Here is a 17184-nt window from a genome sequence, read left to right as displayed (position 1 = left end):
AGGTTCCAGAATCTGCTTTGGTCTCGAAAAGCATTTGTGGACAGCGTGAAGGTGTATAATCACAGCTACATCTACATGCCAGCCTTCTCGATGAAGACAGGGACAGGACCCTCCCTACGTGTCTACTACACCCTGGAGGACTTCGGTGCCAAGCAGGCAGTGCTTTTTGCCAACCCCAATTTCCTGCGTGACATTGGCAAGTTCTGGAAGAGCAAAGGTATCCATGCCAAACGTCTTTCCACAGGACTTTTCCTAGTCAGTGCTGCCCTTGGTCTGTGTGAAGAAGTAACAATTTATGGCTTCTGGCCATTCTCAGTGGACCTGCACGGGAAGTTTATTAGCCATCATTACTATGACAATGTCTTGCCTGATTCTGGATTTCATGCCATGCCGGAGGAATTTCTACAGCTCTGGTTCCTTCATAAAAGTGGTGTACTGAGAATGCAGCTAGAACAATGTGAGGACCCTTTAGTCACGTCTTCTGCCTAAGGATTGTAGCAGTCAGTTTGGAAGATCCAATAGTTTTTAATTTCCATGCTCTCCAACAGAGAGTTCTGTTTTTCTGTTGATTCTTTTTAAAGGGAAAATAATCACGGATCTGCATGGACCGTACAAATGCTACTTGAAGGCCAAATGGAGTACGTCCTTAATGTATAGTGTTTTATGGAACTGGGGTGGGGGGAAACAAATCTCTCCATCAAGTCCATTCAGCAGTATTGTGAAAATAATGTCATGAGCGACACAGCTGAACTTTCTGGGTGATATTTTTAAATGACCAGTGCAAAAAGGGCATTAAGGCTCAGAGAGATACAGGGCCACCCACAAGCTTTTGCTGACAGTGCCAAATATGACTGTCTGTACAAAAATCCATTTCATTCCAGATTGGCTCCTCATACAACCTCCCTTTTTTCTCTTTATTTTCCTCTGTGTGTGTGGAGTGGGGTGGGGGGCAGGGGTGGCTATAGAGGAAAGTGTGTGTGTTGTCAAAATTCTTTGTTTCTTTCTTTTTCCATTTTTCTGTTTTCCAATGGAAGAAAGGGGAAAGGTGTGAAAGCCAGAGGAGCTGAGTACCATCAACTGCTCCAAAAACTTGGGAGAGTGAAGGGTGTCAAGAATCTGGTAGAAGAATGTCCTGGGAATGCCCTGCTACTGAGAATGGATGTATCTCCCTGTTGTAGGCTTTATCAGGATAGTTTAGGTCATTGCACTTTCAACTATGCTAATGCTATGCTATGGGCAAGAGCTGGCTAAGGGAAATTGGTTTGAAAATAAAACTTGTGTTACAAAAGCAGAAGTGAAGTGCAACAAGATTTCAGTTGACCTGCTGCAAGATTTCCACAGTGACTTTTGTAGCAGGGATTGTTCCTGGCCTGTTTTGCTGTCCAGCCTTTGGGATTAATTCTGTGTTCATTTGGACTCCAGATGTTCACTGACTATCAAGGGGATTTGAGGTCTTTAGTGGAATGCAGAATGAGGTTCTCCATGTGCTTGAAGCAGAAAAACTGCAGAAATGAATGTGTCATTTAAAATGAGCTGAAACTTTGAAAATCCTTTCTCTTTGTGCAACTAGCTCTTCTGTTTGGATTGTAACATTAGCCTTAAAGACTTGTACTTTTCTTGCAAGATTGTCTCTTGTTAAAGAGAGTCTGAAAAATAAAACAGCCTTTGGGAGCACTAAAAAAATACATAGCCAGCAAGAAACAAACAAACAAACAAACAAAAACCAAAAACAAACAAACAAAAAAAAAAAGCAAGGAAAAGGCAGGCACTTACATAATGCTGCCTTTCTCCTTGCAATCAGTGAGTTACATAAGTGTGCACATTCCACTCCGGCTGCTCCGGTCAGTGCAGTGCCTAAAGGACTGTTTTATTTTTGGGTATTACTTGGACAGCAGATGATCCTATTGCCATATAAATGAGAAATCTTTTGGCTTGTTTGCTTTGGTTTAGCACTGTAGGACAAGAAGAGAAAACCAGCTCAGTCCACAGTGCGATTTCAGCTGCAAGATGTTATCACCATTAACTTTAAAATCCAAACTAATGTTCTCTTTCTTGTACTTCTATCATTAGTAGCTGAAATTCTAGTCAAAGTGTTGAAACAACAAAACTGTCATCAGGTTTCCACAACAATTTCCTCTGCTACCTGTTTTAGCTCCAAAATGCTAGTGTTCTGGGGGATGTGTCCTATCATATGTTAACAACCTCTCTCTTTGTAGACTACCAGCTGCAAGTTATATAGATATAATTAAAAAACAAAACAAAAAAAAAAGAAAAAAAAAATAAAAAAACTTGGCTCTTCTTTAAATATGAATAATTTGACTATTTATGTAGGACACTGAAACAAACAAAAAAATTACTGTTTTGCTTTTTAAATGTGTTTCAGAATAAAATCTTTCTAAATGTGAATATTCCAAGCATAAAATGGGCATTGTTCCTCAGGATTACAGTGCAGTTCTAAACTGTGAAGTGGAGATTTGGATTAAATGCTGCTTTAGAGATTGTTCTGATAAAATCTGAATGTGCTTCTATAACCCATTTTATTACAGTCCACTTTTGCTTATGCTTGTTTAAAAGTACAATTAACAGACCAATAGCACATCATTTTATAATTCATTCACTTGGGTTATGTTTGTCTTGTCTATAATGTGGATACTCAGCAAGGAAGGATTTGAAAGCAAAATATTTTCTTTACTGGCAAATTTTTACTGAGCTGCCTTTCTTGAAGAACAGGTGCCTATATGGTTTTTATTAGATGTATCAAGCTTTGCACTTCCTGGTGCTTTAAAGATGTTATCTGTGAAAACAACTGTCAAAACGTGGTGTTTTAAGATGGCACTTAAGAAGGATGACAATGTTCCCTTGGGTTTGCAGGGGAATGAGGAGAGTAGTGAGAACTGCCTCTCTGCTGGTCACCATTTGGCATTTGTACCAGTGCTTGGGAATTCAGTTTTGAACCCCTCTGATGGTTATCCAGCACTTTGGAAATCTTTTTTCACTTTGGAAATCTTTTTTCCCTTGTTCTGGGAAAATAATCTGAGTAGTAGAAGAAGAGAAAGTGAGGGTTTTCACAGGAATGACTTCATACTCAGTGCAGTATTTCATAACATGTCTTGTTTATGTGCAACCAGTGCCTTGGGTATCTGGGGCTGTTTCATTCCCTGTCTCTGTAAGACTGAAGCAGACTGAACCTGTAGCCTGTGGTCTTTGTGAGTCTCTTTTGATGTCTGCAATACTGAGGTTTGCAAGATGATAGGTTTAAAAAAATCATGGGGACAGAAGAGACCCAAACGGTGTGTGATAAGTGTGGCTGGTGTTGAAGAAATCAATAATTCTCTCTGTATTTGCATTTACCTATAGTGAATATAACTGCATCTTCAAATGACAACCTTATTTATCAGGGAAGTAAAGGCTTCAAGGATAAATATTTTTCTGTAAATTTCAGAAGACTGTCAACTTAGGAAAGAAGAGAATCAAAAATAAATGTCCCTTTTGAGAGCAAGTCTACAGTGTGAACTCAAAAAATACCTGCTTGGTTGATTTGTCAATCCATGCAGACACTGGCCAGCAAGTAGACTTTTAACCTACAAGTAAAAATGGGATACAGGAGGGTACTGTAAGTATTTTGTGGCAAGAGCAGTCACAGAGAAAATGAAAAAGCATCTGGGAATGTGAAAGTGGCAGCTGCCTGACAAAAATCTCGGAGTTAATGCACTGCACCCTTTCTGTTGCTTAGGGTGAGACTTACCTGGTTTAGATCTAGGGGAAGTGGGTCATGTGTATAGGATATGAAATGTAGAATTACATGTAAGGGATAGAAAAAGTATCCCATTTTGGGAGGAAGGCTACACCACAGAATAAGACTACTGTTCAAGCACAGGTGCAGTCATACCCAGGAGGCTAATATAGGCATTAACCAAGAGAAATCAGCATCTCACAATTATAGCAAACTTTGGACAGAGTAATTACATAATTCTGGAATTTTCCTATTGGTTGATTTCAGCCCACTGATAATAGTGCCCTTAAGTCTTGTGTTGCTATATTTTCATAGAATCATAGAATGGCTTGGGTAGGAAGGGACCTTAAAGATCATCTAACTCCATTGCCCCTGCCATAGACAGGGAGGGATTCCACCCACTAGATCAGGTTGGCCAAGGCCCCATCCAGCCTTGCCTTCAAGTGAATTTTCCTTTAAGTGAATTGAAATCTTAATTTTATTGGTGAAATTCCCCGCTCTATCGCCTTTATTTCTACTGCTAGCTGCTGAGTTTCTCTGGAAACTTGTGCAGCTAGAGCTGCACAAGTCTGTGCCAGGTTAAAAGCTACTGCAGTTCATCTTCGATAAAAACTAGTTTGGGCTTGCCAAACAATTTGCTAAGGTTCTTAGTTATTAATTTTATCATAGAGGTGCCAAGATACAGAAATGTTGGAATCATTGCTCTGCATAGGAAATACTGCCAATTATTTGTAAGATTAGTGAATTAAAACCCTTTACAAGAACTGTGCATGGGGGATATTTGGCACTGAAATCACTCTAGGCACAATCTTTTTGGGTACTTGTGTGTTTTTGAGTAAAATAAGGCCAATGTACAAACTTGTTCTAAAGCTATGTAAAACTCCTCCTTTCTGTTTATTATGAATATTTTGAAGCTCACTCTAAAACAGATAATCCAGCAGACTAAAATCATAAAAAATGATTATATGTGCTCATGAGAATAAAAATTTTTATAAATTTCACACAGACCTTTCTAAAATTTAAAAAACTCTTCTTTGTGAATGCTGTATTTCTGTATTTTTGCTGATATGAAAATTATCAAGTTTGGGGTGAAACAATTACAGAAGCCAAAGGTCCAAGCCTTTGTTACAGCTTAACTTCTGTAGAATATAGCTTTTTTTTTTTTTTTTTTTTTTTTTGACTCAAACACTTTCACTGTTTGTTTCACTTGTGACATCGGAGTGGTGTCATAGAATCATAAAATCATTCAGGCTGGAAAAGACCTCTTAAGATACCTAGCCCAACCTTTAACCAAGTACTAAAGCCCACCACTAAACCACTCTACTAAGTTCTATATCTACACGTTTCTTGAAGACCTCCAGGGATGGTAACCACTTCCCTGGGCAGCCTGTTGCAGTGCCATACAACCCTTTGAGAAAGAGAAATTTCTCTTAATATCTGACCTAAACCTCCCCTAGTGCAACTTGAGGCCATTTCCCGTCATCTGTTGTAATATTCACTGCTGAGTTTGCATCTTTGTGGAAACTGAAGCTAAGCAAAGAATATGCTATTTTAAACTGAATTTCTGTACTGTGGTAGTTGCATAAAATCCTCCATACATATTCATGGAACTGGCTTAATATCTGGCTCACTCTATCCCCTAATTAACAATGAGAATAGGCATGAGGAAACTTTTGATCTAGAAAAGAGGACAGTGAAGGAGGTGAATGCTATCTCATCATCTGCTGCCTGCTTTGGTTTTCTTCTTTAGCCTGATAGATTAGTAAGTATTGGAACAAGTCCAGGTTATACAAAGGATAAGCAGTTCCTGAAGAGCTGGATGAGGATGGAAAAAATGAAGATCACATCATTGGTGTAACAAATTGGACTGTAGCAATTTTTGATAAAGATCCCCAGTTCTAAGCAACTTTAGAACATTTTGTTTTGTTAATGACTTTGAAAAATGGACTGCCTATGACCTACCTAAGGTTTTCTGCAGGAAGGCAGCAAAGCAAAATGCGATTGCAGCTATTGCTATGAGATAGGGAAAATTATTAAACAGAAAAGGAAATACAATGGAAGTATGATGGCAAAGAATCCATCTCTCCTTCCATTCCCCTAGAAACAAAAGTATAATGGACTATTATCCTGAGTCACCATTTCCTTCTTGAAAGGATATGGTGAGATTTCTGTTAGATTATGTTTCTTACTAAAAAAAAAAACATCAAACCTTGTTCTGAAATGCCTGGTCCCCTGCTCTGTGGCTATTTAGGGGATGTTCTGGTGGCTGTGGCTGCACTGGTGTGCTGTGACCTCTGTAATGGGATCTGCATCGAATATCATGTGTTCCCTTCAGACCTCCATCTGGGATCATCTTGGCTTGTATTTATGCCCCAGGTCATCCTAAAGGACCTCTTTGCCATCTCCTTTCTACTGGCCATCCTCACTGGGCTTAGAAGTGTGATTAAAAAAATCAGCCATGAAGTTAGCTAATATACTTCATCATTTTGAACCATGTGTTCTTCAAAAGCGATTGGTATATCCAATAAGAGTTAGCTGCAAGTTGAAAATATGACTTCTATTAGGTAATGATAATTCTATCACTGGAGAACAAACAGAGGATTGAAGAAGGCTGTGTTTTTCTTACCAATTGTAGAATAACTTCTGCTCCTTGAATTCCCAGAATTTGTCATTTGGAATTTATTGTATGTTTGACTGTTTAGTAGTTTTCGAACAGAACAATTAGACCTAGTGGCCTGTTTGTTAAATATCAGCAAACTAATTTTTCTAAAGGAAATATAAATACCCAATAGGAGGCATAACCTATTCTCCCTAGCTGATATTTCCTTGGCAGCAATGAGAAGTTAAACAGTTACTTATTCCTCCCTGATTATTCATTTCCTTCATTTTTTATTACAGCAGGTTGAGCCCTAGTGTATTCAGCCTCTTTAGCTTAATGTATAGACTTAAAAATGAATCTCACTCTGTCTTTTCAGCTGTGAAAAGAGGTTCAAAAAAAAAAAAAAAAGTGTTCTTAATTGAAAACGGTTATGTGGGTTCTCTGCAGTCAGGAGAGAGATGGGCACCTCCAGGTGGTGATTCGTGCTTTTTCTGAACATGGGCTGTATTTATTGAGTCTCCATAGGATTGTGAAAACGCCCCAGCTGTGTTTGTAAGGCTAAGTGGTGAAAGGCAAGACATAAGGATTTTTTTATTTTTTTTTTGCCAGTGCCACACAGTTTGCTTATAAGCATATATTGCTGTGGCTTTGTTGGGCATCTGAGACCCGTTCCCCACAGCCTGCATAGATGAGACCAGCCTGGTCTGAGGAGTTCAGCTGAGTGTTGAGTTCAGCACTGGCAGTGTTCAGCAAGTAGTCCTCGCCTGTGTGAGTCAGCAGGCATGGTCAGGACAGCATGGACTGCTGCTTGCAGCTGGTGCTGGGCAGTTACTGGAGCGACTCCATTTGGTTCTGCTGTGGGTGCGATTCAGCAAGTGCTATTGCAGAGCAGGTCCTAGAGGACTGCAAGGTTAGCATTCTCCTTCTTCACAGCCAGAAGTGCTGGGCTTGCTGGAAAGGATCCATCTGGAAACCAGCCTGCTTCTCACCCCGAAACACTTTTGATCCCTTGCAAATCTCAAAAGTTCTTTAACATAATCCCCAGGTACACCCTGCTGCTGTTGAGTCCATCAGCATTTTGTTGAGATGAACATTTATCCTATTTTGGTTCCTCTAAGGAAAATTAAACAGTAGCACACAAACCACCTAGAATTTGCTGTGTTGTTTGGTGTCTTCACCTTTCAAGTTTCTTTCAGACTAGATAAAACTATTGTGAGTGAATCCAAAGCAGCTTAAGAAAGCATCACCACAAATAATTGTTTTCTGGGTTTATGAATAAGCCTCTGTTCAATAAAACATGAAAGTACCTTTTGAATAGTTCATGGTGATTTCTAATTGTACATTCAATTAATTGTTTTGCTCAGATGGGGCCCATAGCAAAGATGAGTTGCCTCATTTTCTGCTTATTGGAAGGGGCAATTATGAAGGCATAATGTATTTTAGACTAAATTCTTAACAGGAAGCTAGGAAATCTACATATTCCATGAGAAGCTTTGTTTTTGTTTGATTACCTTTGTAGTAAAGGAAACATTTTCACTAAAAGCAGATGCACAGAGGAACGGAGATTTTGATTGTAAAAACGTTATCTGGAGGACTGAGACCCAGGTTTGAGGCTTGGAGATCTCAAGACCAGGATCTCACCATGCTGCAAGAGTGCTATAAGCCCATTTCTTTTTCTTCTCTGCATACGTATATATTTATATATATATTTGTAGAAAATGCTTGAATGCTTTATTTATCCCTACATTGAAAATAAATGCTCCTTTTTTTTTTTCTTTTTTTTTTTCAAGAGTGCAGGTTTTCCTTTTAAATATTCATAGCATTTAGTATGCTCAGCAAATCTTACAGAAGATGTCTACTTTATAGGAGAAAGCTGTTTTGGAGTAGTCTGGCAGGGCTCCTGCAAACATGCATGTTGAGTGCTGCCTCTTGAGTTGCAGAGTTTCAGCAGGCGGTATGGAGTGTGTGGCACTGGCAGGAAAGAAAAGATGTTAGTTGCAGCTCTGCCTGCTCAGCATCTCCTCTATCCTGAGTGGCTTTTGTCAGTTATGTGAGGGCTCCTCAAGTATGGACTTCAATCCTGAAGATCACATGTTGATCAGCTTTAAAGGACTGGGCTTTGAATGTGCTGGAAACTGAAATGAACATTGAAGTGACTTAAAATGAGTCTTCTGTGGTCATACTGTTGCACTATCAGTATATTAAAGCCGTTTTATCTGAGTATGAGACTTATATATGTGAAGGGGACAATGAAAGGTGAACATCTGATGATGCATAGGGCAAGGACTTCCAAAAAACACTGTGTTTTTATTTATATGAATAATGAAATCTCCATTGAGCCAATATTGAATTAGGTCAGCATTCAGTGCTCTTGAAATTACTAACCCATAAGCATTTTCAGAAGTTCTTCCCTGTGCAAGCAGAAATAGGAGACTTTTGCTTTGTTCATGCTCTTCACCTTGCATTAAAAACAGACTGAAACATCAATCAAAACTCTTATTTATCCTTTTTAGAGGTGTTTGTAAACTATCCAAATAATATATAGGCACACAGTTATACAAATATAAAACAAATAGATAATAGACTGAAGTTTATAACTCAAACACTACTGAGTATATTTAAGAATTACTTTTAAATAATTTATTGAAAAAAAAAAAAATCACCCATTTGTATATGAAAAAGCCTCCCCCCCCGCCCCCCAGCCCTTAAAATTTTTTTTTTTTGCTATAACACATTAGTAACTGACCAAGTGGTTTTCAAGCTATTCAGCACTTCCAGCTTTGCTACTCGAGTCAAGAAAAAAAAAAGAGAAAACAACTCAGGAGAGTGGTTCAGGTCTTCTGAAGTCTGTTACTATTTATGTGCTGCCATTTAGTAGTGGTGTCTAAAGAACTAGATGAAGATCAGAACCGAGATAAAAAAGAAAGAAAGCAGTCTCTGTGGTGAAGAGGAGATACAAGCTTATATGTCAATATCTTTGATGAATTGAGACCCAATCTTATTAACAGATATTATGACTTTATTCTCTCGCTTTTCATTTTCTCAGTTCTTATGGTACTGGGGAGGAAACCTGCTAAGTCCACAAGTTGTTTCAGATTTCCTCTGCTCTGTTTATTGACTGCAGTGAACTTTCCTCTAGGCACTAAATCTAAAAACACAACACAGAAACAGAACATTTTAGGTTTATTAATGTTGAGTGTGACTAAGCTTGTATGCAGTATTTCATGTCTTTCTAGTATTAATTACTGTATTAACTAGAAAGTAAAACAGAGTCTTTCTTATTTCTGGTGGCACTTCTCTGAGTGGTTGATATCTTTCTTCCTGCTGTGGCTGCTCTCTCAGGTGAATGGTGATTACATTTAGCTCACTAAGAGATGTTCTAAGAGTTAGTTAACTTACATTCTGAAAGTAATGTGAAAAAAAAAAAAAAACAAAAAAACAAACACAAAACAAAACAAAACACCAAAAACATATTTTATAAAATAGTAAGATTTATCTTTTTTGAACGCTAAAGCAAGCAAGCAAACAGTGATTTTTCTTTGACTGAATTTATGCTTCCAGGTTAAAATCCACCCTCATGGTTAGTAGGTGCAAGAACGACATTACCTTCAGATAATGCATAGCTTGTAAGAAAGTGAAAAACTCATGAATTTTAATGAGAAAAACAGGTTTTCTTCTCTCTGCCCAGACCCTAATTTATAAGCCAAATTCTCCACTCTCTTCTACCACTCCAACTCCAATCAAATCAATAGAATTGCATAGATTTTAATCATCTGTCTGTTCTCAAACCTGAGGGAATTCATCCTATGAAAATTTTAAATAAAGCTGTTTTAAAGTGGTGCCAGGTTATGCTGCTTAGTTAAAGGTACCTATTCTGTAAGCTACTGTTTTTTGCTTTTTTTTCCTCCCCCCTACAAATGCAGACCATGAGTGTTTTCTACTATTCCTTGATTGTTGTTGTAAGGCAAATATCTTACTGCATTTCAAACATCTGCTGCACTAAGGTATCACAGCCTGAAATCAAATTATAACCTTAGTCATGTCCTATATGAGAAACCATTTCTGTAAGTTGCATAGAAGTGATGCGTGTGTTGCTCAGTCTGCCAAGTATATTGTGTGAGCTGGATGAAAATGAAAAAAGGGTTTTGCTTCAGTGTGAAACCTCACCATTGAGTGACTGTATCTGAGAATTAGATATCCTCTGGTAATTTATAGTCTGTGGTGGATCTGAAGGCTACTGATATTTCCACTCATTGTCAAATAATTTTTTTAGACTTTGATGATGCAATGATATGATCTTTTTCCTTCTGCTATTCCAATACAGTTTTTATTTTCTGATAAGTTTTGCAGGGAAGAAATTGTCTTTCTTATTTATTTATTTCAGTCTGCCTGTAAGTGTCCAGGTTTCAGCTTAAATTGCCTGCAGTCAGATCTTGAATTTTTGCATTAATCTTTGTGCACCCATAGTAAAATCTGGCATCAGTAAAATGCAAACTCATTTCCAAATTTCAACCTCAATACAAAAGGATTCTTTAATAAACCTTCATAATATTGGCCTGTCACTACTGAGATATGAAAATGTTTTTTATTTTCATTGTATGTCTCACAACAGTTACTAGATTAGAAAAGGACGTAAACAACTGAAATTAGCATGTCTACTTCTCTGTGTTTTTGGTACATGTATTCATTGACATTTTTGTTTGTTTTTTGTTTGTTCAACTCTGACTGTCTTGCAGATTCTCATGAGAAATGTGTATCAAACACACAATGTAATGTCATATCTCTAAATAAGAAGAATGCACATCTATCATCTGAGAGAGCACTTGCATATTTTTTTTCACTTGGGAATTAGCCTATGCTTTCTGTGTGTCCAATATGTAAGTTATTTCTGAGTGTAATGTACAGGAATTGCACTTTGTAAGATTTCTGTTCCTCTCCAGAGTTACTAGTACTCTGCATTTTAAATGAAGGGTGTTTAGCACTTTTCTTGAGTGATTGACTTTAACAGCTGTGCTGGGGGGCTGACTCCTGGCTTGTAAACTTCTAGGGCTTTGGGCAAAGCTCAAGAGTGCTGCTGGGGCTGCACCTTGTGTTGTGCAGAGGTTGAGGTAGTGCTAGGGGCTGATGGCTGGTATGAGCAGCTCATTTCCAGCGCCAGGCGTTGGGGACCAGCCCTTGGCCAAGAAAATCCTCATCCTGCCCTGGGACCTGAGCTGCAGCCTCCTGAGCATGCTGAGGGACAAGCCAGCAAGTGTCTGGGCTTCTTTTAACAACAGAAGAAACTTCATGTGCAACTGCTGTGGTAACCAAATTACTACCCTTCTTCCTTTGTTGTAGAAGGGAAGATGGTGCAAAGCATTTACATGCCATGCTCTAGCCCCTTACAGGTTGAGGTCAAGAAGTTTGAATGTGCGAATTTCAAACGTTTGCTGTGAGCTCTTATTTTGCACTCAAGCATAGGGTAGATACGTCTCCTCATTTAGAAATCTACATTTTAAAAAAATGTATTCAAGGACAAACTTGGGTATCTGAGTTAGCAAATGAAATATTGTAGAGTCATTTACAGCTCTGGCAGTTCAAGGTGACACAGAAAATATGCCTTCACGTGTAACTTTCAGGACTTATTAGATATTATGTTTCCTATTTATACAACACACCTTGCTTTAACCTGTGCCAGTGCTGGTTCCATCTGGCTATTTCTGAAAGCTCAAGGGAAAAGCAAACAAACAAAGATATGAAGGAAATTAAAGGTGCCTCGCTGTGGTATTTTTCTAGAGTGGTACATTGACTTTGATAATGAACTGTGAAATGTAGCATGTGGATGCTGAATGTAAAAGACTGCATGTGTTTTTCTTTTAATGTTGTGTCCACGAGGTGGATTATTAGTATGAGCTCTGTGTTGTGAAAACACTGAAAAGAAATGTGTGAATGGAAAGAAGATATTTCTAGAAATTTATAGACAACTGTATTCTCTTTGCTCTATCTCCTTTTTCATGACCAGACTCAGATTCTGGTAATGTAAGCTTTACCATTACAATGGTAATAAACAAACTCACAAGAGGAGTATCTCTCTTCCTAAGGTCAGATATGCTTCCTGTTAGCATTGTAAGGGAGTATCTGCACTTCCATCAGATCACACCTCTCAGGCTTGGGCTGGCAGGGATGCATTGGCTGGGACATCAGTGGGGCTCACTAATGATGCCATGTCACGTGTCTCCTGCCTGCAGAGTTCTAACATCTGCTGCCAGACCAAGAAGTAAGTGACAGTGGTTTATTGCAGTCTTGAAATACTTGCCTGGTCACAGGGGCTTGGGGTGCCTGCTGCAGCCTCTGGGGCCTAGGGAGCCTCTGGTGTTTTGCTTTGGGAACAAAGTAGGTTGTTTGAATGAGAGCAGCGGAGAAAGCATAGCTTGATAGGCTTCTGCTTGCCTCCCCATGTAGCTGCAAGGTCCCTGCTCTCACTTTCTCTGTTACACCATCCGTACATCTCAGACCTCCTGCTAACATATGTATCCTCCCTGGTAACATCTGACCCTACTTGCAAGGCTGGTTATGAGGGGAGGCTTGTTTGCCCAGGGCTAGCCTTCCTTCTGGTGGACTGCTCAAGTATGTGACACTTGAATCAGTGGTGAAACAGAGCTTAATTTGAAACACCACACACACATGTTTAGCAGGAACTCAGTGTTTGGTTGGCACAAGTTGACTTGGGATCAGTCTGTGGCAATTACAGTAATGCCGGTGTACAGGAGCACAGGGAGGACAAACAAGGTGTCTCCAGTCTTTTAGGAACTGGGCATAACTGCAGATTTTGTTCTCTCGCACAAGACTGGCATCAGCTATTGATGACATCACTTCTAAAGGAGCAATGTGGTGTGGGACTTCAGTGTTAGCTGGTGATTTTTGCCTTTGGGTTATGCTAGTATTTTGATTTGCATTCCTTCTTATCTTACCCACTTTATTGAAAAATGTGATGGTGATGTGGTAGTTCAATGTCTTGAAATGGTTTTAAAGTGGATAAGCAAACCATTATGCCTCTGAGGCTGTGTAATTTCATGGATTTGTTTTACCTCCAGTGACTGACATGTAACATTTATTGTATCATTTAATATGTATGTAAGCTTTACAGGCTGAGTGGTGTGTCAAAATGATGCGAGCACTTGGGTAAACATCTCTTTGAATCACCATCATTTTGGCACGCTCGGGGCAAAGGTACTTGTGTTGAGTGTTTTAAACATCACAAAGTGTGTTGCTGTTTAGAGTCTTGTGATTAGGTTTTCAATCTAATTCTCTCCAATGTAGCAAATGTTTGCTGATGGCTAACACTGTTACAAGGACTAAGGGGTTGAATTTCTTTGCCTGGCAATAATGTATTTTCTATTATGTCAATAGAATATGTTCATTTTCAAGTAGTGTGCAGTGCTCCTTTGAAGAATGTCTCTTTTTTCAGGTGGTTTCATAGTGACTGTACCCCGATATGTGTAGATGTCTCTCAATAGCAAAGATTGCTTTGTTATTGAATGTATTATTTATTAACAGTACCTTGTTGTCTTTTTCTAGTCACATTTTACAAAATATACCACAAGCATCTCATGTGATTTTTATAAGGAAATCTTATTTATAATATTCATGCTAGCGGACAGAAACAAATCACAGTTTTATAGTAGTTCATGCCTTTTTTCATAGCTGAAGAGTCTTAATGAGCATGATCAGAAGGGACAAGCTCATTGTTTTGTTTAACTTTGATGGAACTTTTCAAAGGTAAATGTTATGCTATTTATAATTTGGACTTACTTAACAAATAAATATCTCCATTTTAAGAAATGAAAATATCACTCGTGGGACTTCTTTTTATTCTTTTTCACATTCTCTAATTCAATATTTCTAAACAATGAAGGTCATTTCCTCCTCCTCTTTATTTTGTCCTGTATTGTCACATCAAGATTTACATCCCTTGTCCTCATCTGATATTTCTGTCATGTTGGTTATTCTGTTTACTCAGTTCCTTCTCTTTTTAGCTTAGTTAGTGAAAGACAACTTTAATTGCAGTATGTCTGAGGATTAACCTGGGACTAAACTTTTTACTTTCTCAGAACAACCCCCAGAAACAACTTCAGGCTCACATCGAAATCCCAAGTAGATTACAGCCATTTTGTCAAAGAGGTTCCCATTCTACGCTCAAATCAGTGTAACTGAACCGCACTTGCTTAGACTGGATGTCCCCATACTCAGTCTAATACTTGCATAAGATATTTTTACTACATTTCAAAAAGCAAATGGTGGTTCTAGATATCTGAACATCTAATTGACCAAGTTTAGATGTCTTTAGATTTTCAAGCCAGATTTTCTAAGTGCAAATTTTCTGTGCACCAGCCTCTTTGAGATAGGTAGAGTTTGACTTCAAGATTGTTTTGAGATTACGAAAATGCCCTGTCTCATTTGCACCCCTCCTTTAAAACCAATGGAGGATAAATGATGAAATGGTCTTGACCATTCCAGGAACAGCTGGAGTAGGGTTTCTTATCAGGTAGAAGTAATCAGTTGATCATCTCTTTATCTTCATTTTATTGCAAGATTTATCCATAGAAAAGGTGGTCTTTGCTAAGAGAAGATGAGAAGACAGAAGCTACTTTGCCTTTAGCTGTTTATTAGCTATGATTGTTCTATTTCAAAAAAAAAAAAAAAAAAAAGCTAACTGAAGTTGTATGAGAAACAATTCAACTTCCAGTTGGAAGGAGTCCCAGTGACTATGGTTGTATTAGAAATCCTCACATAATGCTGTAATGCTGTCACTTATCTTGACTCTGTAGCACTTTTACTTCCTTTCCCTAAATGCATTTTCATACCCAGTGAGTATGTTCATTTTGCTTACAAAGTGAGTTCTTCATTTCTCTCATTTAGTATTTCTCTGTTTTCAGAATACACCATCTCTCTCTAGGTCACTCACTAGATTTCTCTAGTGAGAGAATGTAGAGGGACTGCTTGTTACGATGAGGGGCAAATGTCAACAGAGGCTCACAAGATGACATCTTCTTTCATACGAAGACTTCTGCCAGGTGAGTGTCAGTGGGTGGCAGCTTTCTGCACAAGGGCTCTCTGTTGTTTATTTGCTTGTTTAGTACACATTTGCAATACTGTCTTGGACAGTGTGAAATCTAGGTCAAAGCCTCCATTCCTGAAGCTACATTCCCTTCAGCTGGTGAAGTGTTACTTGAGAGCTTTATCTTGCAAACTACTGTTTTTTTTGTGTTTTTTGTTTTTTTTTTTTTTTGGTTGTGTTTTTTTAATTGATTTTTTGTTTTTATTTTTCTTTGCTTGGTATTCCTTCCAGAATGGAATCATACCTTAGCTATACCCATGACAAAGCTATTTTTTCAGACCTGTGTCTCTTCTTCCTAGTCCTTTAACCTTGATAACCCCATTTTCATTCCTTGTATGAAAAAGTTCTGTGGAAAAGGCAAAATGACTACAGTAACAGTACCTCAGATGCCCTCCATCAGGCTATAATAGGAGATGCTTGAATGTCATAGAGAATGTTGTTTGCTGCTACAAGACAAGTTTGCCAAATTCAGGAAACTTTCTTGGTATCTTACACCTCTTATGCCCAGAAATCCAGCCCCAATTTTACATTTCCAGATTGGGAACAGGTAGGTGAGGGAGTTCTTTAAAGCACTTTGACTTCTGAGTGTCTGTTTCCTTTACATATGTTCCCAGTTCACCTCTTCATGGCATTTTAGTGGAAGTGTTATGCAGTTTCTATTACTTGATCTCGTCGTCTAGTACAAAATACACTTCAGAATGAAAAGACCATCTGTCAGTGAGAACTAAAGTGTAGGTATAATGATATTAAGGAATGCAGCTTAAAGATGTTCCCATCTGGTATAATTCTGCCTAACTCTAACTCTGTTCTGAAGATATAGGAAGTTGTTACATCAGACTTTTGCACAGGGAGCTACCAGTTGGCTGGAGCACTTTTGTTAAAGTTTGTTCAGCAATGAACGATATTTTAGCCTCCATCAGGTAGTAGATGATGCATGTAGTGCGTTGTCTTCCTAATGGACCAGAAAGGTGCTTTGTATATAACAACTTCAAATAAGTTTTTCAGAAGACATTCACAGGGGACTTCAGAAAGAGTTCTTTAGTGATTTTTGTTACAAAATTGCCTGCTTATGCCCTCATGCTGTTTAACCTCATTATGTCAAATGGCTGCTGTCTGTCAACAAGGACAAATTCTTCCCAGTCTCACAGAATGTTAAGTTAAAAATATTTTAACATATTTTGAAAAAATGCTAGAAGAGAGAATTGGGCTCTTGAAAACTGAATATGGTTGAGTGGCTTGTCACAAGTCACCATGACTTTGTTTTGCTATAGCTGGTTAGGGAATATTTCAAGTGTACTACAGCCATAGCAGATTGTGTTATGAACATGTTGTTTAAACTGGATTCTTCATAAAGCATTTCTCTGTGGTGCCCATTCAGTGTGGGTAAATATATTCTTATCGTGTCCTGCAGCTTTTTCTCCATCTATCAAGCCAAAGGCCCTGAATCCTTCTCCAGACTAAGACTCCTTAGCCTATTTAGGTTGTTCTTAATGAATGTCATCCAGTAATCTTGATTATATTTGTTGCCCTTCCCTGTGTTTGTTTCGGTTCTACTTCTTACTTTGAGATGCAAGGATTAGAACAATATCCAATGGATATTAAATAAAGATGTGTCTTTTCACTCATCTGAGTGTTTGTTGAATTAGGTTGGATCTTAGGAAGAACTTCTTTACCGAAAGGGTTGTTAGACATTGGAAACAGGCTGACTAGGGATGTGGTGGAGTCACCATCCCTGGAAGTCTTTAAAAGACGTTT

At 38.4% G+C, this 17184-nt stretch overlaps 1 protein-coding gene across 1 annotated transcript in view; it reads left to right on the top strand.

The window, feature by feature from the left end:
* The window catches only part of ST8SIA1 (ST8 alpha-N-acetyl-neuraminide alpha-2,8-sialyltransferase 1), a 134965-nt gene extending 134042 nt beyond the window's left edge, over positions 1-923 (top strand). The window contains exon 5 of the mRNA XM_032208180.1: positions 3-923. Coding sequence (XP_032064071.1) covers positions 3-489 — 487 coding nt within the window. The 3' untranslated portion in view covers positions 490-923. The remainder of the gene's footprint in view (positions 1-2) is intronic.
* The last annotated feature ends 16261 nt before the right edge of the window (positions 924-17184 follow it).

Source organism: Aythya fuligula, chromosome 1 (genome assembly GCF_009819795.1).
Source record: "Aythya fuligula isolate bAytFul2 chromosome 1, bAytFul2.pri, whole genome shotgun sequence".
Taxonomy (NCBI): domain Eukaryota; kingdom Metazoa; phylum Chordata; class Aves; order Anseriformes; family Anatidae; genus Aythya; species Aythya fuligula.
Note: the sequence above shows the minus strand (reverse complement) of the source record. Positions and strands in the feature narration are given on the sequence as shown.